General features: G+C 39.5%; 1 protein-coding gene and 1 pseudogene across 3 annotated transcripts in view; both read left to right on the forward strand.

Moving 5' to 3' along the window:
* Positions 1-4,515: 4,515 nt before the first annotated feature.
* LOC107506547 (neuronal regeneration related protein) overlaps positions 4,516-24,173 on the forward strand; it is a 29,103-nt gene continuing 9,445 nt past the window's right edge. Inside the window, exons 1-3 of one of the 3 annotated variants that reach the window (XM_036225604.1) lie at positions 4,516-4,779; positions 5,558-5,599; positions 6,895-6,957. In XM_036225604.1, coding sequence (XP_036081497.1) covers positions 6,943-6,957 — 15 coding nt within the window. In that variant the 5' untranslated portion in view covers positions 4,516-4,779; positions 5,558-5,599; positions 6,895-6,942. Of the gene's footprint in view, positions 4,780-5,042; positions 5,146-5,384; positions 5,404-5,557; positions 5,600-6,894; positions 6,958-24,173 lie in introns of those variants that run through there. The other 2 variants (XM_016137259.2, XM_036225603.1) reach the window with 2 other exon arrangements.
* Positions 15,721-15,839, forward strand: LOC118607624 (annotated as a pseudogene).

Genomic DNA, 24,173 nt, shown 5'->3' on the forward strand with positions numbered 1-24,173 from the left:
AACTTGCAATCATCTCGGATTCTTTTCTCCAGCGAATCTCTGGTATTCTATCAAGCTCCTAGGGCAGTGGTCCCCAACCTTTTTTGGCACCAGGGATCAGTGACCCTGAGAATTTAATGCCTGATTATCTTAGGTGCAGCTGAGGCAATGATGCTAGTGCTGGGGAGTGGCTGCAAATATAGATGAAGCTTCACTCCCTGGTCCGCCACTCACCTCTTGCTGTGTAGCTCGGTTCCTAACAGGCCATGGCCTGGTACTGGTCCATGGTCCAGGGATTGGGGCCCCCTGCCCTCATGAGTCCTGCAATCCCACCTCTCTGTTTTAACTTTACCTCTTTCCCCTCTCTCCCATGGCCTTGTCAGGAGCCATTAAGAGACACTGAAGAAGTCACGTAGCTGATAGCCATGAAGCAACTGCTGAGACTGCTTAAAAATGGTTCTAGGAAGCAGGGTGTGGAGTTAAACGTTACTGACCCTGGAGGGGAGGTTTGCCTCCTAAATAAATCCTCTTAAGACAGTGGAATGTTTTACAGCCCAGAAAAGAATGCTTGTACCCTGAGGGAAGGATATATAGGAACTTAAGTAAATGTCAGCATTCCTATTGTAATGTACATTGTGCTTTGCTATTGCACTCTGTGCTTTGCTACTCTATCCAAAAACTTATATAAAGGCTGCGCTAAATAAACTCGAGGCTGCAGCATTGACTGTATGCCCTCCCCACATTTCTTTCCTGTCTTCTTCTTTTTTCTTAGGCTTCACCCCCCTCTTTCAGGTACTGATCGACTTCAGCCAGCTGGCTCCGGCATGGCCTCTATCACAATTTGGGCCATTCATAATTCTCATCTGGATTACTGTGAAAGTCTCCTTCCTAATCATCTCCACTTCCTCAGTTCTGCCCCTTCTCCCTACTCAAACCCATCTTTCGAATTGCTTTCACAATAATCTTTCTAGGAAAAAAATTTGTTCATATCACTTTCAGATTAAATTTCTTCAATAGTTCTGTATTGCTTCAAGCATAAAATTCAATTTCTCAGCTCAAGCATGCAATGCAATTTTTTTCCTTTAGTCTGATTGGTTGAACTTAGGTCACATGCTTATCTTGAGTTCATTATCAAATCCAAACAATTCAATGCACTAATTGGCTAAAAAATTAGTATCTGTTTCTTGGGATCACCTTCCCTGGGACTTGTGGGCCATATGGGGGAAGGACAGACACCAGGACAAAATCAGGGTTTCATCAAGAAAGAGATAATGAGTGTTAGGCAGATAACCAGTAATGTCAACTACTCTCTGTTTCTTCATGAAATTTACAGTCTAGTAGTGAAACAGAAAAGTAAAGCCAAAGTTACAGTGCAGCATGATAAGGACAATTGCAGTTCTCTGGACAGGGCGCACTATGAGCTCCAATACTTCTTTCTAATCAGACTAGGGGTCCAAAGAAAGTTTCCTAAGAGAGGTGATGCGTAAAGTAAATTTATGAAGAATGAACGATAGTTAACACTCTGAAGAAGGAGGAAAAAGCATTCTGGCAATAGGAATAGCAAGTGAGAAGGCCCAAGAATCATGCAACAATGACTCATTGAAAAGTCACACATCATTCAAACTGAGCAGAGAAGGACTGAAGATGAGGCTAGAAGGAGAGGTGGGCCAGATCATGATACATCATGTAAGTTTTATTCTATAAACTACCTATAATACCTGTTGGTACCATGTATGTAACATTAACTAAAATGCCAAACACTGCATGCAATTTTACATAATTCAGCACTTTAGTATTATGGTCTAAAGCCCAACTGAAAGATGAAGAAACAGACAAATAGGTTAAATAACTTCTCCAGGGTCACGTAAATTTGGCTTTAATCATTTTATACTTAGCCTTTCACCTGGAACTCAGACTCATGGGACCCAAGCAGTGATACAGACTGAAAATGAATGAAATTGGGGGAATATATATTTGAGATACAGTTGGATGTAGGAAGATACATTTGAGAATGAAATATCTAAAGAAGCTCGAAGGAAAATCCTGCATCGAAAATGCATCTTCTCCTTGTGACCAAATCCTCTGATGGACTATTCTTTGGTATACATATCGGGGACAGAAGACAAGGGGCAGGTTCTGACCCAAGGGTCTTCGATCAAATTTCTTAGCTCACGATTTTTCCCTGTCCCTGCCTACAATGTCTCTCCCTCCATTTTCAATTGTCTGACTTTTGTTCATTCTTCACAAATTTAGTTTAAGCATTACCTCCTTTAGGAAACTTTCTTTGAACCCTTGGTTTGATTTAGAAAGATGCATTGGTGATTACACTGTGCCCTTTGCAGAACTCTACCACACTGCACTGTAATTTTGGCTTTGATTGTCTCTGCACCCCCTAATCCCAGACCATAAATTCCATGAAGATAAGGAAATGGCCGAGTTCTTTTTCCTCTTTCCTAAGAAAACCTTGGTTTTATGCAGGTCTCTGTCCTTCCCACATACAGTCTACATGGCTCAAAGGAGGCCACTGCTTTCCCATCTCAAGGAATTAATCTGATTGTTTAAGCCAGTGGTTCTCAATCAAGGGCAAGTTTGCTCCTCTGAGGGACATTTGACAATGTCTGGACACATAACTGGTTGTCACAACTGGGGATTACTACTGGCATCCAGCTGCTAGAGGCCAGAGATGCTGCTAAACATCGTGCAATGAACAGGACAGTTCTTATCCTCTCCACATTCCCCTCACCCTGCCCCTTGGCTCTATCCAAGAATTATTCATCCAGCTCTCAATAGTACTGAAGTTGAGACACCCTGGTTTAAGACAATACTTCTGTGACTTCACTTCCTAATTATTAATGGCCTAGGGATGAATATAAGCCCTAAATAATCAATTAGACTGAAGCGAAGGACTGATATTCTACAATTGGGAAAGAGATGAAAGAGATGGACGATAAAGCTGGAAAGTTAAATTGTGGTCATATTGTGGCGAGTTTTGAGTGGAAGGCTAAATACAGTCTTTATTCTATAATGGAATGGTGGGTACCATGATTAGAAAGATATTTTAGGAGAGTGAGCATCTCATATAACCTGCAGGATAGATGGGAAAGGGGCAGAGCATGATGGACAGGAGCACTGTGAGACAGCTATTATTGCATTTCCTGAGAGAAGCGACACTGTGTGAGTTCCTTTATGTCACTAGTGGTTAGCGTAGTCTTCTATACCCAGAAAGACTCAAGAATGTTTCTTGGATAGTTGGATTGGTGACCTTTTTTTGGAACACAGTAAATAGACTATGATTCTGACCCAGTATTATTTCTTAAAATTACTGATGTCACCTGTCTGTGGCTACATGAAGAAAAATTAGCATATAACAAATCCCATATTTCCCTGTGTTTCGAAAAGACATCTTTGGTAAGTTATACATAAACATTAAAGTTAGTGTGTGTGTGTGTTTTATTATAGAAACAACTTTTGAACATATCTTCCTGGGATAGATTTTTCGTCCACGTGTCAGTGTCCTCTTAGGTTTCTTTTCAAGCCTGACTGAGGTGAATGACTAAGACCTCAATGTTGAGGTGCCCTTGCCCAGCTTGTTAGAGCTTCAGACGTGCAGAAGCAGCCCCCAGGCTTCTGCCCTCTCCCACTGCTCCACTTACTACTCAGACCTTCCTTCCATCATTTTCCTGGAAGGTAAACTCTGACCCTGAAGACACTGGGGAAGTTTGTTGAGTTATTTCGTCCCTTTGTTCCTAGCAATGGATCCAAAGTTAAGACTTTTTTTTTTTCAGGAAAATAACTGTAATATTTTAGATTAATTCAAGGAAGCTCCTTGTGGGCCCCTTAAACGTAACACCCACTGGCAATCTAATAAGTATTTGCTGCTGCAGTGGCTTTTATAGTATGAAAAGTGGATCTATAGTCCTAGCAATAAGCTTATAGAGAATTTACTCTTTAGAATTAAGAATGTAAAATATTACTTTTTCGGTGTGCTATTTCTGTACCCCCAAAATACTAAAATTAAAAAATAAGACATTCTATAAAGGTTTTTGTAAATTCTCCTTCCCCCTTTCCTTTGACTGTTATAGAAAATATTGCTTTAATGATTAGAAGTAAAATGTGGACGGTAAATTTAGAAGACATTATGATCCTTTGTATACTTTTTTCTTGGCAAAGCAATTTAATTACAAAATAATCTTCCCTAACATCTGACATGTACTATAAAATGATTAGCATTTTGTTGTCAACAAATCAGTTTGAGTTTGCAGCAAAATTTTGAGCTGTTATATTACTATGAAAAGATAGATTTTAAATATGAAAGAGGAGGTTTTTTTTTTTCCTTAAATCAAAAATGCAGAGCACTTTAAAAAAAAAAAAAAGCAATCTCCAATTTTAAAAAGTACAATTTCAGTGGGACAGAGAGGGAGGAGAAGAAGAGATTACCAAGGGAATATGTCTTGCGGTGATCACACCAGGTCACAGCCCATGCAGTCTGTGCACGCGCGTGTCCCTGTGTGTGTGTGCACGAGTGTGCGCGCGCGCAGCCACGGCCTCCAGGCCCGGCCTTGGGGGCGCTGCTGCCCCGGGCGTCCTCGGGGCGGGGGCGGGCGCGGGGCGCGCGTAGTCGGCGGGGCGGCCGGGCCCACCCGGGGCCGTGCGCACACGCGTGCGGCGCCGGCTCTTTGTGTGTCTCTGTGCGGCCGCCGCCGTCGGCACCATTTTTGCTTCGCTCGGGACAGGCACATAAAAGGGAAGGCGGCTGCGGCCCATCGCCGTCCTCTTTCCCTCAGATGCCCTCTGCCGCAGGTTTATTATTACAGTACGGGCCGCGCCGCCTCTCCCCGCGGCCCTGGCTGGCCGCCGGGCTGTGGAGCGCCCTGGCCGCCTTCACGGTTGGCGCGCCCCCAAACCGCCTACTCCGCCTCCTTATTTGTCTGAAAAGCAATCGCACGTCGAGGCGGAGAGCCCGCCAGGGCCGGGAGAGGCCGGGCCGGTGCGCGCGCGCTGGGCTCGGGGGCGGGGCCCGGGCGGCGCGCCCAGCTGCGGGCTCCTTTGTCCCCCAGGGGCCCGGCGGGCTCGGTGGGGGAGGTTCAGGGCGCCAGGGGTGCGGGGTGCCGGGGCGCGCGCGTTGGCCGCTCGCCGACGGGGCCCCGAGTCACCGATTCCTGCCGAGTAAGCAGTCTGGCCCCGCCGCGGCAGCACAGTGGCAGCAAGGCTGGGGCGCTGGCGCCGTGCCAGTCCCATCAGAATTAGCTCATTGTTCACTAGCACACTAGCAGCAGCAGCAGCAGCAGGAGAGAGAGACAGACAGACACTGACTCAGAGACACTCTCTTAGAGAAAGATACACACACACACACTCACACACACAGTTGAAGAGAGAGAGCGAGGCAGGGAAACCTTCCCCTCCTTTTTCCAAGGCTGCACTTAAGTGAAGCGGGTTTAGGTTTTGTTTCCCCTTCCCCCTCCTCCCTCCTCTTCCTCCACCCCTTTCCCCTCCCCCTTCCCTTCCCTCCCCTCCCCTCCCCTCCCCCCCAGCTGTCTTTCTTGCATGATGCCCTTTTTCATCCACATTTGTGTTTCAGGTGTAGAGAGGAGAGAGTGAGCAGGGAGCGGGGCTTTTGTCTGTAAGTATATGCCATTCCCATCCCCGGCCGGGAGCGCTGCTTTCTCTTTTGTGTTGATTCCTTGCTTTTGCTCTTAGCTGGATGGACCCTGCAACCCTGCAGAGTTCATGCTTCTTCTCTCAAAATTTTAAAGAGCTGAAGCGTGTACCTTGGAGAGATTCTGGCATTTTGGTCCTGCTGCATTAAAGCTGGAATTTAACTTGGGCTGCTTTTTTTTTTTTTAATGTACAAGTTAAGAGGCAGAATTCTTTGGGGGAAGGGGTGGGGTTTTCTGCCTGTTGGTGCGGTTAATTTTTGTTCTTCGTGCTCGTAAAGCATTGTTAGGAACTGTTTTGTTTCTTTGCATTAAATGCACTTTTGGGGCATGCCCCCCCTTTATCAAATAAATTTGTGTCCTCCATCCTTACACTATTTATTACTCTTTCTACGCTGCTGCTGCCGCCAAGGGTCTTTTGGGGCATTTGATCTTGCAACACTTTTTCTACCTTTTCTTATAAAGCAGTTGAACTTTGTGGGAGGAAGGGAGGGCTTAAATATAAATGCTTTTTGCTTGATGATAATAATATGATTTGCATTTATATGTATATATGATAACATTACAGGAAAACTCTAAGAGCTTATGATACCCTTTTAGAGAACTTTTATTTAGTTTCTCCATTCATCTTAATTTTTGTCTTAACAAAAGAACTGTGTTCTGTTGACTTAAAGGTTGAGGGGGAAATCACTGCAGCATGTATATTAATGTTGATTTGGTTTAGAGAGAAGGACATAATGGTGTATATTCCTGACCCCCCCCCCCCCCCCGGCCCCCAGTGTAGTTTTTTTTTTTTTTTTTTTTTAACACGGAAGGTTATGTAATGCAGTGCCATTTCCAAAAATATCCACTCTGAGGCATTACACTACACGGTGGAAGGCTGATTCCTATTCTGCTGTCTTGATTGCAAATATACTGCCAGTAGTATGTCTGGGAACAAAGAGCAGCCAGAAAACAATCTATTTTTATCACTTGGTTCCACTTTTAAGTTGCTAAACCTTTTGAACTGCAATTTAAAAATGAACCGATTGCTAAGAATAGCCCAGGACTCTGCAAAGCCAGGTACCAAGGATTCCTTTGTCCCCCATTTAACCATATAGACCTCTTGCAAAGCTCTTTCAGAAGCCCCAGTGGTGGTAATAATTTGCATGTAACTTAACCACAGAAAATGGTTATTTACCTGTAACCTCTAAGCAGGCATTTTTCATTTGCTGACCTGTGGTGAGGCAATTTGTCTACTGTATTTAAACATATTTTTCAGGTTGGTCTACCTGGACTGAAGAAGGGAGGGTACAAGGCCAAGACTGTTATGATTCTCAAAATGGTAAGAATTGGTCATCAGAGGAGATTCTCAGTAGCTTCTTAAAAGTCTTTATTTGTATAAATATCAATGACCCACCTTCATCTCACCTCAAACCTTCATTGTTCCTACACCATGTGACCTTTAAACGGTTCTATCTCCAGCATGTGGGAGCTTTGCAGTATAGTAATTTATATGAATTGGATGTGATGAGTTAGATCTTTTGATTTTCCAATCATTTTTGAATAGAACACTGAAATTCCTTTTTCAGAAGTGAAGATTTATTTAACTTGAACAACAGAAACCATTCTGTTCTTTAAGAAGAGTGATGTGTTGTGACTTGCATGGAAAGGGTGACAGCAGTAGGGCTCAAACAAAGCAGTGGGTCTTGTATTAGTGATAGCCAGAACTTACCCAAAAAGTAGGGGTCTGTGTCCAGCTAATCAAATTGCTATAGTATCTGCTGTCCTTAAGAACAATATATGAAGAACATGGACTTTTATAGTAATACACTCTGTCAGTTGTATCTCAGTTATAATTAGCATTATTTTTTGTTGGTTTATAACCTTCATTTATGAGAGACATCTGCTCAGTTTTAGAAGCCACGCATGTTTTCCTCTAAATGAAAATGTAACTATTTCTGACAGGCATTATGATCCACAGAAAAAGTAGTTTAGTGTTTGATGCCTGATTAAATAAAGAAATAGATGAAATACACATTAAATACAGCTGAGTAATATATTAATCTGCTATGAAAAAATTTCCTCTTTGGAAAAAAGTTGAACAAAAAAAATAGAAATGTCATGAAACTTTTCAGATAAGTACAGCATGTCCTACTGCAGATGTTTATACTCTTTAAAACACCTCTTTGTCACTTAGAATGTGTAATTTCCAAATTTAGTTTTAGTTTTTCCTTTTTTTTAAACGAGGGTGGAATTTAATGAATCAGTTGAATCTGATATACTTGATGTTTTCTTTGAGAACAACCCAAGTATAAGCTTCCAAGTAGAAAAATGAATCAGAAGCAATTAGATGAGTTCAGTTTGAATCCTATTAACAAGTAGACTCTTTATTTTTTGTGTATTCCTCACCTGTCATTTCAACAGGTGGGTTATGAAGCACCAAATAAAATAGCTGTTGTTCAGACTTTCCTAATAAGCAAACTAAGGAACTTGTGGTAGAAGAACAAATGGGATGAATAGAAAGTTAAACTGATGAATGGGTTTTGTGTAAATGGTTCTCGTAACTTCATCTTAAATTCCTAATTAGCCATTGTTATATAGAATACCAGAATGGCAACAAAATAAAGTGCTAAAAAATATTTTTATTTAATTATCTTTTCTTGTGACGGGCCAAATCACCTAGCTCTGTATCCCAGAACCTTACTCTCTGTGTCACCGTAGGTAGATCATGAAGGCCCATGTATGTTGTAGTGTGTCAGGTGACCATTTTGGTTAAACATAAATTTGACCACAGACCCTGCCAAAACTAGCTCTTTAGATCAAGCTCAGAGAGTAAATACCATGTTTCTGTAGTAGTGAGTGGAACGAGCTTTGCGGAAAGCAAGCATATCTGCCAATGCTGAGAATTATGAAAGTTGGAACGATTTGAATGCAGAAGAGCAAATTCAAAGTATCATTACATGTTGTTAATTTTTTACAGTTGCCGTTTATGTATGATGGCAGAATGAGAAATCACAATTTGTTGCTCTTGGAAGGATTTTTACTCATGGAAAAATTCTCACAACTTTTTTGGTGATCCTTTCATCAAGATGTCAGTCCCTTTTGGCACAAGCCCATTGCCTGAAATGAAACCACCGACAGTTATTGTCTGTGGGTGATTCCAAGTAACTTTCTAGCAATTCTCTTATTCCGGGAGGTCTGAGCTCTTCAAAGTCTTTGCACATATTAAAGTAAAAAAATGTTTCAATTTGTTTTTTAAAAACTATTATCAGAGGTGTTTTGTTGTGCCTCCTCTTTTTTCTTTCTGATGAAATGAAGTTATTTTCTTTCCTTGATTAAAACTAAAATTACTTTGCTGATCTGTAACTGGCTTACTTAAAGCCTTAGCCCACATACAATAAAAACTACTGCTGAAGAAGCAGTAGATTTAATACCTGGCCACCTCTAGAAAATATATAAACATGCCCTTTCTGTTAAATATGTTATTCCATTTATATAATTTTAAAAACTAAAGAGGATCTGATTTCAGTGCATTTAGCCTGTTTAGTAAAAGGCTTATTCCAAATACAAATTTATAATCGGCTCATTCCAGTAAAAGAAATTAATTGGTAGACTCCAGAATTCAAAACAGTGAATCAATATCTAGACATTTTATATATCCTAAAATGATGTTTCACAGCAATAATTTAGAGATTCACTCATGAATCTTAGAGTGACCCTGGGGCTGTGCAACTCAGGAATACTGTTAAAAATTTTAAGTTTGAGTAGTTTGCCATATCTTGGTTGAACAGAATATTCTTTTCAATAACTCATTCCCCAACTTTTTAAGTTAGTAAGCATTCCTTTTACCAGTTGCCTCCCCCATCTGCACCCCCCACCCCCACTGCATTTAACAGTTAGCAAGATATTGTGAGTCTACAGAGATCCTTTTTTAAATTTATATTTGGCTGTTTGCTATATTTTAATTTCTAAGATTACATTTTATTTGCTTAGGTGTTTTATTTTAAAGGCATTTGCTTTAGATAAGTCAGTAAGAGGAAAATACTTAAAGAACGTGCAGATGGTCTTATTGAATAGTTTGAATAAATAAATTTTAGAATCCAATGTCAAGGTTAAGTCCTGATTTTCAACATGCCTACCCTCTGGCTAAACTTGCCTCTGAGTGTGTTTGTGCATTGGACTCATGTTTTAACAAAAACTTAGGAATTGGAACAATTTAAATTCTCTCTAAGGCTGATGCTGAGCTTTTAAAAAAGATGAGTTGACTCCATTGTACCGTTCATAGAGCTCTGCTTTCTGTAGTCTGTGAAGTGGCATTCATGGGCTTACAAGGAGACTCTTTGAATAATCTCTCCATTAACATAAGGTTTTCCTGTTTTAAAGAAAAAGACAAAGGTTGTGGAGGGATGCAGTCCTATTGGTAGCTGTGCCACTGGGTTTTGGAATGTAAATTTGCAAGTTGTTCACAGTGATTCTTGATTGTGGAGTTGCGGACGAGTACCGAAAACGGTAATTTTATATGACACTATCTTCTCTCTCAGCACATTGTAAGGGGGAGAATTGGGAATTGTTTGAGGAATTAGTAGGATGGGCTGGCTATCAGGGTTTAACCCTAGTCCAGCTTCCTTTTGAGCTATACAGATAATTCAAGGAGGAGAAGGTGTTTTAGCAGAAATTGTGGAATAAACAGCTATTCAAAGTATTGTTCTATTTTAACCCATACAGTTCTTAAGAACTTGTGTGTAAATCAGATCATTATAAATACACAGAAGGAATTCACTTTATTTTAAATCTTAATATGAATGCTTCTAAAACAAGAAAATAGACTTCTAAAACTAAACTAAATGAATAACCTCCAGATTACTAGTTTCATAAGTTAAGTATTCATCTACATTAGACTGTTAGGGAGCCTTGGAGTGAAACACTGTGACTTCCTGGGTCTTGCACATATTTTCTTAGTGATGTTTCTGGCTGGAAGGGCTTTTAAGGCCTTATCCTCATAGGCAAAGTGAAATGGAGGGTTGAGATAATTATCTGAATAATTATGCTTTAAAAAAAACTTGATTTTGTCTGATTCATCTTGGTTATTTAAAATGTTACTGGAGTGATATAGGAGTGGGAAGGATTTGCCTGATTTACTTGAATAATTCCTTTGTTACACAGGAAAAGACTAGGGACAAGGAAATTTTATCAGCAAATCCAATTAGAATATATCAGAGGAAAATGTATTGAATATACTTGGACTATGTCATCTTGGTTGATCAAGATGTATTAGAAGATTCCAATTTTAAACTTCTTTTTTGCTTTGAACTGGAAAACAGGTTACCCATGAGTCTCAGCCCACAGCTGTAGAGATTATGGTTACTAAAAATATCATTTATTGGGTCTGCATTCATCAGAAATGGGTATTTCTAGACATATTTTGATCTAGGGACAGCTTCAAGAATTTCTCATCTCAGTGGTTTAAAAAATAGCAGTGATCCTGAAGTTCATCTGTTAGTGCATGACAAATACGAGCAGCTGTAATGGTTTGAGATTTAAGCATTAACATGGCTCTCTACTAAATTCTAAATATAAATTCAGTTATTAGCAATGGCTTGGTATTAACCTGGGTATAACACTAGTCACACTCCTGCATTGTTTGTTAGTGGGATCATATGCATTTCTTTCATTGACTGACTAAATTATAGACACCCAGAAGGTTTATAAAGTTCATATACAGTGCTTAATAAAGTGTTAAATGTATGTTAGAAGTGCAAAACTATTTAGTCTATGCATGCTAATATCTATTAAGTTGGACTTTTAAAATTCATCCTCACTGGCTTAATCATGTTTAGTTTTGGTGAACTAGAATTCATGTGTGTCCTTAAAGATCTAGGAAATTGAAATGAATGTATTTTAGTTTTCACAGCTAGTTTTTTTTTCTGTAATTTATTAACAGTAGAAAAAAAAAAATGTGGTTAAGCCATAAAGCCACTTGCCAAAAAGAGTGACTTGCAACTGTTCACCATGACCAGCTTTTAGTGTATACTCTGAGTAACCTGGTGAGATGCTAGCTCTCGAAGTGTGGTCCAGCACTGGTACTCAAAGCTCATGGCAACTTTTCCTGCAGCCATAAAATTCCCCTCTGGGATCCAGGACAAGCTTTCCTCTCGGTATCAGGACTTTAAAGCCCTCACTTATTTCCAGTGTAATCTGATTCTGTGATATTATGAAGATGATCCCAAGAAGACAAAGGTGCCATGTCTGAAAGTATTGAAGAGACTGAGAAGAGTTGGTGGTAGGTTTATGCATCTATTCCCATGTCAATTGAATAAGGTTTTTTTGGTGAGATTTTTGAGTATTTTATTTGTACTTAGTTCTTTGCATTATAGAAAGTGCATTTTTCGCCTATGCTCTCAGTGGATTTATATTTTAGTTCTGGGAGGAAGACTAACATGCATGACAAACTTAACAAACAATGTTATGCAATGTAATCTAGTACTAAATCATAAGCTGCAGAAGAGTGCACTATTGAGGACTGGGGATTATAAGGGAAAACTTTTTTTAAGGAGGTAGAAATTAAGCTAGACTCAGATGGCTGCCAGCCGACCTTTACTTCCCTTGCTCTTGACTCCTTCGCAACCCCCTCCACATTCTCAGAATAAATGAATAAAGTGGTGCTTTAGCTGGGAGTAGTTAAGAGGAATGGAAGCATCCTCTATGGAGTCGCATTGCTATACTGAGAAATAAGGGGACCAGGAGTGCTGACTAGGAATGCCGTCACCAACTCCTGCTACACCTATGGCAGACGTTGCTAATCAACCTTGACAATCATTGTTTATCCTGAATTTGATTTCAAAATCTTCAGCATAAGGTACCATTAACTATTGATTGAAGTTGGCACAAAATTTGAAGCCTAGAAGTGGACTATTTGCTCCTTTAGAGCAGGTACTATACCTTCTTAAGCTTTTTATCCCTAGGGTTTAGCACCAGTCCTTAGCAAATATTGAGTAAATAAAGAATTAAGAATATTTGAGTAGATTCAGATGAGAGAGAAGTGTATTCTAGAAAAAGGGAATGCATTATAAAGGTATATTTGCAAGAGTGAGCTTAATGCATTTTTACTGCAGTAGGGAATGCCCTTGTCCATTTAGGGTCTGTGTGCTGTCAAGGGCAGACCTCACAAACTAGGCCTAGAAGTCAAGAACTTGATGTGTTGAGCCATAGAAGGCCACTGATCTGGCATCTTAGAGGCAGCCCAAGGCTCTCACTCAGGTTCCAACCCTGTCAGGTTTTTGCTTTTTGATTGTGCCCAAAGGAAAAGAGCACACACATACATTTTCTAGTTAAATGTAAGCTTACTTTATTGCTGCCTCTCACTGCCTTTGGGCTTGGGTGGAGTGATAGAGAGAAGAAAGGTCCCTAAGTAAAAAGAATTGGAAAGGAAAGGAGAGCACACTTAACCTCTTTCTTTTGAGAAAATGGCAGCAATCCCACTGACAAACCCAAGCAGTTCAGAGGTGTCCTTTTGGCTAGAGAGGGTGCTGCTCCCGTGCCAGCCGCCCGAGAGGAGGCACCACGCTTCCCTTCTGTGAGGCTAGCTGGGTGTAGCCATGTATTTATTAATCAGTTGCAACCACAAGTACACAGCTGGTTCTCTCTCTCTCTAATTCTTCCTGATTAGCCAGACGTACTTATTCAGAATTCAAGCCAACACTTACATCATCATAATAAAATTGTTTACAATTTGAGGCCTACAGGCTTTTACTAATTTGGTCAATAATCTGGTGACCATCTAAAGGGGATCTCATCACATGATATGCAAAAATTGAGGAAAGCCAAGAAGAGCAAAAAGGATTTTTCTGGAATTTCTTCTGGATATAGCACAGATTCCTAGCTTAGAATGCATCAAGTGCAAGATTTTCAACATGCAATGGTTTCACCAGCTCTTCTTAGCCCTTTCAGATGTGGCTGACTTATCACTGAGTCTCTCAGAAGTGACATAAGTAAGCAGTGCTCCCTGAATTCTTTCTTCCCACTTCTACTTTGTAGTTTAAAAAAATTTTTTTTTCAACTACTGTGTTTAGACCTTAGTAAATTTAATTTTTGTGGCTGGGCAGCCATAGTAGGAACTATGTGGACTAATACTTTATTTCTAGCCACAGTGGAATTTATTTTCTTAGAGGAAGCAGGCCACTTGTTATTCTAATGTGTCCCAGGAGTCCCTCCTTCTGTGCCTCTGCTTACTCAGTCCTAGAAAGAATGCTCCTCCTGACGAAATAGTCATTTTCTAGACCCCAGTATATCCAGCAGAAATAACTACATGCTCCTTTGTACACTTTATCACATTTATAGTGTTCTAGCTGTAGCTGCCTTATTTCTGTGGGTTTTCCCTACCCTGCCAAGATTAGAAACTTGAAACAAGAACCTTGACCCTTAGTAACTCAGCATCATCTCTCTTCGGTAGCAGTTGAGTCTGCGGTGCCTCATTTTTTTCCTTTTCCTCTACCAGCAGGATAGTAAATTTAGATGTGGAAAAGTTTCATCATTGAGAGAGAACTCTAGAACAGCTAGTGAGTTTGATTAGCATTCTCTTTCTACACAGTGGAAGAAACCCCTAACTTTAACTGACATGCTCTAGTGAGACCTTAGAACAAATCCCTTATTCATGCATCAGTCCAATAACTGTTGCAGAACCTATTCAGAATTTAGCACATCCTTAGTGATGAATGAATGTCTGTGGAATAAATGTAAGAGTCAGTGGTCACAGATACATGGAGATCTGTTTGTTTTTTTTCTGGGCAGAACCAGGAGGCTCACCTTGAGATTAACAACTAGTAACAGCCCATCACTTTGCAGAGTTGTGACAGTTCCAATTATAAAATATTTAAACACAGTTTGTGAATTTACTGAAAAGTCCCTTTCACTGAACATTTAAGAAGACTCAATGTTAGGGACGTAGGGAGGTGGGGAGAGTTAAGTGAAATCTAAGCACGCTACAAAAAGAATTCCTAAATTCTGTGTTTCCTTTTTTTACACTTGTTTAGACAGAAGCCATCCTAAGAGAATTTAGAAAGTTAGTTTGGTCTGGTCTGCTGAAAGAGGAATCTCACTTCAGGGTAGATTCGCACATCCAAAACACTAGCTGTGGAATACCATTATGCGCTAGGTTATTAATGTTTTTCAAGCAGTTTTGCAGTTTTTTTCAACAATCTGAGGTAATCATGACAGTAGAGTATAATCTGCTCTGGTTTCACAAAGTAGTGAAATCTTCATAAATAAAATTATTGCTTGGTATTACCTTAGAATGGTTTCCGATCTAAGCTTTTTGTCTTAAATGTGTTAGGATTATCTAGCTGGAGATATTTTTAAACCTTTGTTTTAGACTGTTTTACTGTCAAAGACTAAAATACAATTGTAACTCCTGTTCAAAAAGGAGGAGGAAGAAGAGTTACATATGAGAGTGTGGCCAATGAAAGGAAGGTCTATTTGTCCATTTTAAGCTGAAATTGGGAATCAGAGCCATTGATTGGAAAGAAAGGGAGAATAGCTGAATAGTCGTTGCCAATAAAAAGACAAGCCAGAGACTCATACCAATAAGTAATTAAAACAAGAGGGAGAGTCATAATGTGCACAGAAGTTTTGGTGCGGCTCCCCGGTTCTAGCTCTTTTCCCTTCTCCCCTCCCAGCCCGTACTCAGATCACCATCACACACCACTGTCCTTTGATGACTGGGGCAGGTACAGCTTTCCTGTCTGAATTGTGTTTGATATCATTCCAGCAGGGAAAAGTACTGCAGTCCAGTAGCTGAACAGGGAGACAGCTACACAAGTTACTGTGTTTAAAATGGGTCTAGGTGTTTTGAGGACACTTTTAATGGATAAAGGCAGTGTCAGACACAGACCCGTTCTCAGACAGGAAAGAGTAGAAATCAGGAGAAGATATTGCATCTTTGGCAGCCCACATTCGGAACTCTCAAGGAAAAACTATAGTCAGTAGTTAGATGGATAAAACCTATTGACTAAGATACTTATAAACATGACCCAAGTAAGAGATTGTTACTAAGTACTGTTTCATGCCCTGTACGAAGTCGTGGCAGTAGGAGTTACCCAAAACGCTTAGTGCCTGTGGCCATGCCACCCTGAACGTGCCAAATCTCGTGTGATCTCGGAAGCTAAGCAGGGTCAGGCCTGGTTAGTACTTGGATGGGAGACCACCTAGGATGACCAGGTGCTGTAAGTGTTTTTTAAAAAGGCTTAGTGGGACCATGACCTAAAATTCTGTTCTTAGAATATTTGCCAGGCATTTGCCGAACCTCAGTGTATCAGTGTCCGGGGCGGGGGGAGGAGTAGTGGGCAGAGGGGAGGTGGTGGCAGCACATGGTTGAACGTTTAGTTTAGTGCCTGCTGCATTTTAGGGACTCAGTTAATACTGGCCGAAAGAATGACTACCATGTAGGAAATGGGCCCACTGTTTGAAACAGGCAACATCAGGGATTTCCATTTGGTGTGGTTAAAAGAATTAGAACTCGAAAAGATGAATTAATTATCTAGCCCACTCCTTTCCTCAATAGATGTCCCCAGATTTGGTAGCTTAGTTCTAAAAACACTTTTTTTGGAAAAAATGTGTCTGCTCCCTTGGCACTTCCAGACCAAACTAATGGGGCATACTTTTTCATAAGATGTTTATTCTATAAGATTGAAAGCTACCTACCAAATATTCAATACTTCACAGAAAGTAAATACTTAGTACATATTTTTTGATTAATTGATTGGGTAATTGAGATTATATACCCGACCAATCCAATTAATATAGCATCAGAAGTTCTGCCCACATCTTATCTGAGTCCTTCTCATCTTCATAATTTTGATTCTTAATTACCTGTGTTTGACTGTTTCCGAAGTCTGGATGCTCTGGACCATAACTGAGTCTCCATTTCATGCTGCCCTGTGGAGACTTGGGTCTAATTATACATCACAAATGCCCCTGGCCTTGGATATTTTGCTTGCTTCTTGATAATAGAATCTTAAATTGTTCTGATCTTGTTACCAAGGTCTGGGAGCCAAGTCTCCACATCTTTTCATTTCATCTTCATTAAGCCTATTTCTTCTCCTTTTTTTTTTTTTTTTTTTTTTTTTTTTTTTTTTTGCATGAGGACTGCTCTTTAAACTTTAATTTTATTTTATGAGGCTTAACTGTCTACACTGTCACAATCAATTCAATCAGAAATTCAATTAAATTTGTTCTTTGGCATCATAGAAATAATTCATCTGATAATTAATGTGAATTTTTACTAAATTGATCAGCCGTTCTTATGTTGTTTAGACAAAGGCAGAGGAGCAATATGACTTTGTGATTAAGTGCGGTACTCCACATGTAATCTGGAGATCAAATGCGCTTACCTTGTTATTTGTTACCTGGTATCTTCATGATAGTAATAACTAATAATTGGCTTGTTACCCCATCTCCATTTTTCCATTTTTCTGTCTTTAGAACTGTCTACATTTCTACTATATTACTTAAGAGTTTCCAAGTAGAGTCAGGTTAAATTTGTTTTTCTTTCCGAATTACCATTCTTAGTAGTTTACACACTGCCTCTCTGGTCCGATAAGTGTTTCCATTCTTTCTCTTCGACTCGATCACTTTTTATTTTTATGTAGTGTATGGTTTGTCTATCTTCAGATCATTGATTAAGATAAAATTTTAATTTTCCTATAAGCAGTTTGTTTTTAAATTGACTAAAATTTTGAAAAGTAAACTTATGGTGAACATGTTTCAAGTGCATCTCATGAAAGAAAGATATTCTGAATTAGATCGTCCACTGCTAGGCCATTTGAGAAAGTGTTTGAGAGTGCACTTGGGGGTTGTAGTAAAACGATTTGGCTTCTCAGCAAACACCCTTTGTAATTAGCTTTCGTGATTACTGGATATTTGTATTGGGCTGAACATTTCCTTCCGTGGAAAACAGAGAAAAGACAAAACTCTGATAACCAGTGTTGCTTAGGTTTAATTAGATCCAGAATCCTAATGTAGCGAAGACGAAGTTGCTGCTCTAAGAGCAGTCTTTCCTCAATAGCCATACAACACATGAACGTGGAGGAACAAACTCTGTGCTCTCAGACAGTGCTATTTTTGTTTATTTGTTTGGGCAAATTATTTTTGAAAGGCAACTATTTATCAAAAACACGGGCAGCAGAACAACATATTTTTGAGAAAATTACTCTTGACAGTAGGTGTCAGAAGTCCATCCCAAGTTCATCACGAAGGCACTAAGCAGAGATATTCAACATCTAGGGGAATTGAAAACTGGCCCCAGCACTCAGGGGCCTCATGGCGGCATGTCTGGTGGCAGCGAGACAGAGATCGATATTGACAGACTGTGTTCTATTAGAGGAGAAACTGGGTGTGCATCTTGTCGTCCCCATTTTTTTGCTTTTGCGACCTTGGACAGGCTCCCTGACTGCTCTCCCTCAGCATTCTCACCTAGAATGGTGAGGACGATGATAATGACAGCTAACTAGATCCACTTACTTATGTACCTGATCCCGCTGCCGGCACTTTACATATACTCATGCATTTCATCCTTGAACCAGCACTGAAAGAATTAAATGAGGGCACCTGGAAAACATGCCTAAAATTTAAAAAATTAAAAAAATGAAATGAAATAAAATAAAAACTATGTGCATTTCCACAGAAAATTGTGGATCCTCAAATTTACACACTCTGCCTGTGTGGGTTCCAACAAGTCCCGTGTATCACTTATAGTTCTCTTTTCTGTTGGAGTAGCATAGTTTTCATGATTGGTTTGCAATGGAACAAAGACAAAAAGCTGAGGTCGAAGCATTCTCCTTCTGGAGGATGCCGTCAGGACTCTAATGAAAGTCTGAGTTTCCATTATTGTCTTTTGCATGTCAGTTAGCGTATGTGATCCCTTTTACAGGGAACTTAGCCTCCTAATTTGCCATTCTTTTTGCAGTTGTCTTCACAACTCTTGAGATGTTTGTTTCTTCCGTGACTCCCAGCCTAGAAACACCTTAGTGATTTGGTTGGCCGCCTTAGGTCTTCCCTGCTTCCCATGGTACTGCCCGGCTGAGCCCTACTAAAAAGGCTCCACACAGTAGAGTTGAAAAGCCAGGTGGTGTACAGAGCACAGCTATCCTAATCTTATTCTGTTCCTCTTGTACTTGTAGCTTTTGCAGTTTTCATAGAGGACAGTTTATTGGAAGCCTTTTAGCAGCCTCTTTGTGACCTGAGCACTTATTGCATGAGGATGCAGATCTGGCTGTTTTTCCTTTTTTTAAAACCAGGCTTTTTAAGAAATAACCAACTATCCTCTGATTTAAACCAATTTTAATTATATCCTCCCACAACAGAAACTACTTTCTCTCCAAATTTGGTGATCTGTTATGATGCTGTTCGATGGTAAAGATGTGTCGGTCTTTAAATGGCCAAGACAGTGCAAGACAAGCACTGCACTGTGAAATGACTTTTACTAAGTGCTAGGGGGTTTGCCGCTGCCAGCAGAAGAGGGTGCACTGATGGAAAGAATGAGTAGTTTCTTTTGGAATGAGCGCTTTGGGAGAAAATGCACACTTTCTGGAAAACTCAGTCTTATACTTGTCAGCAAGAGGAATGCTTTGAAATGTCCACAGACTTCTCAAAAGCAACTGGCTAACTCATCATCCACTTAGACTAAGAAAAATTCAAAATCCTTACTTATATATAGATAAAGATACAGCTATCTCACTAGCCTTTTATTGAGGGTTTTAACAAAAGACATCTGATTTTTGAAGACTTGTTCTTCCATGTTGCTGGTAAAAAAAATCATACGATTTTAATGGATAACGCAGTAATTTTAGGATAAGAGGGGAAAAAATAGCATTCTTGGTGAATAGAAATCAGACTTCTTATAGTTATTTGAAGGTGAAACCCAGCATACCTAAAATTATTCAAACCGGCTAATAAAAGCAAGTCTAGATGTTTCCTATTAACCTTGGAATGTGCTTAGAAAAGTCCTGCTAACTCCAGATGTCCACTATTGGAAAGCATATCAACAACAGTACTCTAATTTGTGGCAGAGAATACTGTTCAAAAAATTCACAAGTGCAGTTTAGTGTGTCAGGCCACAATATTGTTTTCTTCCTTTCTTCTCTCCTCTTTCACCTTAAAAGTAGGAGAAACATTGCAAAATGTAGTGTTTTTAATCTCTTGATTGCAAATAAAAACCAATTTATATAAAGGAATAAGGTGGTCCAGACTTGGAACTCAAATGTGTTAAGTAAATATTTACTCTGGTTCCACTCCAGGGAGGTAAAAGATTTTATTAACATATTTGCTGAGGTCATGAGGGCAAGGAAAAACTTATGCTGTGCTTAAATGCCTGAGGGGCCTTTTTTTTTTTTTCCTGCTAGTTAACAAAGGCCAGTATTTTTTTTCTGCTGAAAAGAGCAAATATCTTGTTTTGTGGCCTTTACTTTTTATTGTTCATTCACAAACTACTTAATCTCAAACCAGAGCTTTCAAAAGCTGCTTTATTTTCTCCCTTTGTTAGTGAAATCTCTTCTTAGATATCCCTTATGGATTTGTTTCCAAGCTTTACTCTTGTACTTTTTCTTCTGGTTTACTTTGGGCTGTTATCAGCTCTTTGTACTTTGTTTTGTCTTCATAACTGAAAAGAAAATTCTCCCATTAAAATCTAGATTTGAAGTGGTGAACTTTATTCCTTGAGTCCAGTCCGCAGTTTGGCTGTGATTACTGTACCAGGCTGACCTCCAGCCCAGGGGAGGGCGTCTTGGCAGAAATCTGAGAATTCCTCGATCAGTAACTCCCTTTTTTGGATTTATGGAGTCTTTAGGTGGATTGCTTTGTGCTAAGCATGTTCTTCTTGGAAAGGAATGAGGCTGGTATGAGAGGAGGAGTTTTCTCAGCACAAATGTTTGCAGCTAACCTCTGTGTTCACCATGCTTGAATTACCCAGCTGCTGCTGTACCTTGCCGTGAACCATGTGCCATCAAAGCCCTGAAAAACTCACATCTCGAACTGTTTTAAATAGTGGTGAAAAGCAAAGTTGGATAGTGTTGTTAACCTTTCGTGGCTTGCTCCTGTCTTGATTCATTGCTCTTCTTGAAAATTTTTGCTGTTATTCTTAAAAATCAAATTTCAAAAGACTCAGCAGCCAAACAGGCAGAATATTATATTGTGGAACAGAGTGACTGTGAAAGCTCTTTGTGCTGATGATTAATTTCACATGTAAACACTTTCATTTTGTTGCCAGGAGATTTCCTTTTCTTTTCTCTGCCTAGTTGAAATTTAGAAATAAAATTCTACAGCTGTCAGGTTTTCACATATTCATCAGAGGCCTCTCAAGATGGCCTCACAACGAGCAGTGTGAATTTGTAAGATTCCACTATTAAGGTCTTTGCAGCTTGTTTCAGACACCCCATCTCACAAAGTAAAGAATTGTAAATCTTTGGCCTGCCTGGCATATAATGTTGGATGGTAACAATCTGCTGTATAATATTAATAAAACGTGAACATTTTCTGTGCCCATAGTGCATCTGCACACCTAAAGCAAAGCTAATCCCAGTGGGCTTAACCAGTTTGTGAGCTGTCACCATCTTCCTTATTGAACCACAGTTGTTTCCTTACCCCTATTTGTGCAGGTTAAGGACCTGTCAGGCCGTGGAAAAGCCAATGTCAGCAGGTGTTATGATACAGCACTGCCCTAAAAAGGCCATCCTTTTCTTTCTGGCAGGAGGGAATTTATGGCTAAGTGTTTGTAATGCTTTCTCTGTAATTACCCATTGTTACCACAGCTAGCTTCTGTGTGCGTGTGTGCATGTGTGCGTGTGTGTGTGTGTGTGTGTGCGTATGTATCTAAATTAGGTCACTGCATGTTTCAGCTAGTTCCCAAATGAGAATGTTTGCCAACTTAGGCACCAGTGCTTTTATTCTGTTTTTTAGAATGTGCAGAGATTACCTACGTTATCTGAATGGCTCGATGTTCTGCTCGTTTATCTCTTTGTCTTCCAACTGCAATGCATTTCCTTCATTGCTAGCTTCATCTCCAAGCGGCATTCGCAGGGTTAGGCAGATCTCTAAGACTAGGTCTCCAGAGACAGTGCATCATCTTTTGGCACCATCTAATCATTGATATAATGCTGTTCAGGGAAAAGGATCCTTGTAACTCATTTATGGTTTCAGTTTGCATTCTGTCCTCTCACATGACCAGCAACACCTGGGAGCACAGTAGCTCTTGAGGGAGATTCTCGATAGCACCACATCAAAGGATATGTGCAGAAATTAAGTGTGTAGATGCATGTAAATTCCCCTTGTATAACAGTGCTAGGTTACACAACCTCCGTGCCAGTTAGGCGGAATAGAACATGCAGATACATGGACATAGTAAATGTGCAGACACACACATGCTCTTTAATTGGCAGAGAGATTATGAAATGTACTCCTTTGATGCTTAAAGTATTAATTATGCAGTTTGGATACCTGCAGCCCTAGTCCACTTTCCTAATTGGTGACTTACCCTGTCCTTGTTAAGTCATAAGAAGGCCATGTATGTGCATTCCTTAAGCACAGAAAACTCTACCAAAAATAGAAATAATATTATAATTATGGTCATTAATAACCAAGCCATGCAACATCTTCATAGTAGGTTTCAGAGAAAGTATGTTAATCAGTTAAGTAACATATATGTAAGTGATGTATTTAGGCTCTGAATAAAGCCATGACTTTGCCTTTGAGAATCATTCTCATATAACAGTTTCCCCAAAGAAATACTGTAAATGAAGAGAGGCATCTACAAATTGGGAAACAAGTAGTAAATAGATAGAATTCAAATTTTACATACAGTATAAAGTGCTAGGAAACATATCAATTAGATTGATTCTGTACGTAGACCATACTATTAGAAAATAAATAGCAAGTTTTGAAATGAAAAGCTTAAAAGGGGTTACAAAAAATGTAAGGAATTATCTAGTTTGCATTTTAGGGGGACTTTGGAGAAATGGGCTCTGATTTTCCCCACATATTATTTTTCTAATTTGATCACCAAGTAATATCCATTGGCAAGATAATTTACCTTACAGACTTAAAAAAGTGAAGTAATTTTTTATGATGCATTGTCCAGAGAATAACCAGCCTCAAACGAAAAAAAGGAAGATTTAAAAAGGTAAAAATCATGAGCATTTTGTTTTCAACTTGAATGTTGTGATAGACAATTGAAACTTAAGTAGCCAAACATCCAATACATTTAAGAGAATCAGTAAGAAATAGTACATTTTCACCATAAAACTATAGATTTAAATATACAGAGGGTTTAACTATGTTAAGTGTACTTGAAAGCAAAAGATTGGTTTTACCTAAGACTTATTCATGATATTTAAATACATATCTATCATGATTAGTGTATTTAAACAAATGTGATTCTTCATGTCAGCTCTGTTGTTTTTAAACATAGTTGTCAGTGATATAAATATAGCATTGTAGAAAAAGGCACATTAACTCATATATTCGGTGACAAACATAAACACTCAAACTATCCCAGAATTCAAACAAAACCTTTGCATGTTCTGCAATTTAAAACAATAAAACATTTTTCCCTTTATATTTTCCAAATGCTCATGTTTTCTTAGTTGTCGAGGGTATAGCTTGCTTCTCTGTTTTCTCACTTCTGGAAAAATAGTCTTCTAGAGAGTTTTGAGGACTTTACTTGAGCAAGAACAAACAAATGCTGCTTTTTTTTCTATGGAAACGGTTTTAAAAGGACACATACTTCTCTTGTGAAGATCAAGACACACTTTGGCTTACTTGTTTAATACAACAGCAGTTTTGAAGTATTTCCATGTGGATTGCCCACATTGCTTACATTTTTGAGATGTACACCACCACCACAGAGAGAGAGAGAATTCAGTAAAGTTTAAAAAGGAAAAGGTTAATTGTTCTTCATGAAAAACAGAAACTTGAATCCAGAAAAGAATGACTGGAATACAGTTTAAGCCATGGGTCCATCTTCGGAGCAGCAGTTGACTAGTACCGAGAAGAGTGAACAGTTTCAGGGTCCAGTAGGAACAGAAGGACTCCAGAAAGACATATCAACTTAGCCCCATTTTCTGACACACGTGTTATCAGTACTCAAAAGCCTCAGTTACAGGGTCATTGTCAGCTCCCAGTATGATGGACTGGGTAAAAAATACTGGGGCACAGCAGCCTGTGGAGTCACTCCCAGATCCACTCACTGCTGCCTCCATCTCTTCTGTTGACAGTGCTACTAGATGTTTTGGTAATGTTGGTTTCGTTTGTTTATCATTTGATATATGTTCCAACAGCTATTACATTTGACATAACCTATACATTTCTGTGTGTGTGTGTGTGTGTGTGTGTGTGTGTGTGAGATGCACTTAAAGCACACTATTAGTTTGAGGGTTGTCAAAGTACGAAGACTAGGGGGTTGAAATAGTAGAAGTTTTATTTTCTCACAGTTCTGGAGTCTAGAAGTCTGAGGTCAAGATGTTGACAGGGTTAGTTTCTCCTGAGACTCCTCTCCTTGGCTTGTAGATGATCTTC

This window comes from Rousettus aegyptiacus, unplaced genomic scaffold (genome assembly GCF_014176215.1).
Source record: "Rousettus aegyptiacus isolate mRouAeg1 unplaced genomic scaffold, mRouAeg1.p scaffold_m13_p_8, whole genome shotgun sequence".
NCBI lineage: Eukaryota > Metazoa > Chordata > Mammalia > Chiroptera > Pteropodidae > Rousettus > Rousettus aegyptiacus.